Below are 685 nucleotides of genomic sequence, written 5' to 3'. Positions count from 1 at the left end.
CCCACCTGCTGGCCTCCTGGTCTCCCCAGGGCACTGACAGCCCTCTGGTAACTCACCTAGTCATTTAGCCTTTCTGCCTACCAGTGCCCAAACTGCCCGTCACTGAGTCACGGTCTGGGGCCTTTCCTTTCTCTTCCTGCAGGTGGCCTGGAGAAGCTGCCCACAGGCCAGGCCCTGCCCAAAGCCTATGGCACAGGCTTCGTGGGCTGCCTGCGGGACGTGGTGGTGGGCCAGCGCCCGGTGCACCTGCTGGAGGACGCCATCACCAAGCCAGAGCTTCGGCCCTGCCCTGCCCTGTGAGCCACGCTGCAGCTGCTGCCCACCCTGTTGTAATTATTTTCTATTTTTGTAAACTTGTTGCTTTTTTGATATGATTTTCTTGCCTATGTGACGGCTGGAGGGACTGCTGGCACGGCCTCCCTCCTAACCAGGCAGGCGAGCTGCAGAGACGGACTTGGTGCCGAGGGACTCTCAGGGTCAGGAGGGTAACTCTGCCCACGGAGGACTTGGCTCACTCAGCAGCCTTGGGATGCGACCCTCTGCCTCAGGACACTGTGTCCTGGCCTCTCAGGCTGTGCCTGCACAGTGTCCACTTGTGCTGGCCCCTGTGTTCGCCAGCCTGTTGGCAGACCTTGCATATACACGTTGCCCACATTCCCTCTGGCGAGGCCTGTCCCTAGAGCAG

At 60.6% G+C, this 685-nt stretch overlaps 1 protein-coding gene across 1 annotated transcript in view; it reads left to right on the top strand.

Moving 5' to 3' along the window:
- Positions 1 to 685, top strand: part of AGRN (agrin) — a 42,441-nt gene extending 41,756 nt beyond the window's left edge. Inside the window, exon 38 of the mRNA XM_010850236.1 lies at positions 143 to 685. Within this exon, the coding sequence (XP_010848538.1) occupies positions 143 to 300 (158 nt within the window). The 3' untranslated portion in view covers positions 301 to 685. The remainder of the gene's footprint in view (positions 1 to 142) is intronic.

This window comes from Bison bison, unplaced genomic scaffold (genome assembly GCF_000754665.1).
Source record: "Bison bison bison isolate TAMUID 2011002044 unplaced genomic scaffold, Bison_UMD1.0 scf7180017864289, whole genome shotgun sequence".
Classification (NCBI taxonomy): Eukaryota; Metazoa; Chordata; class Mammalia; order Artiodactyla; family Bovidae; genus Bison; species Bison bison.
The sequence above is the reverse complement of the archived record's forward strand: the minus strand, read 5'-3'. Positions and strand labels throughout refer to the sequence as shown.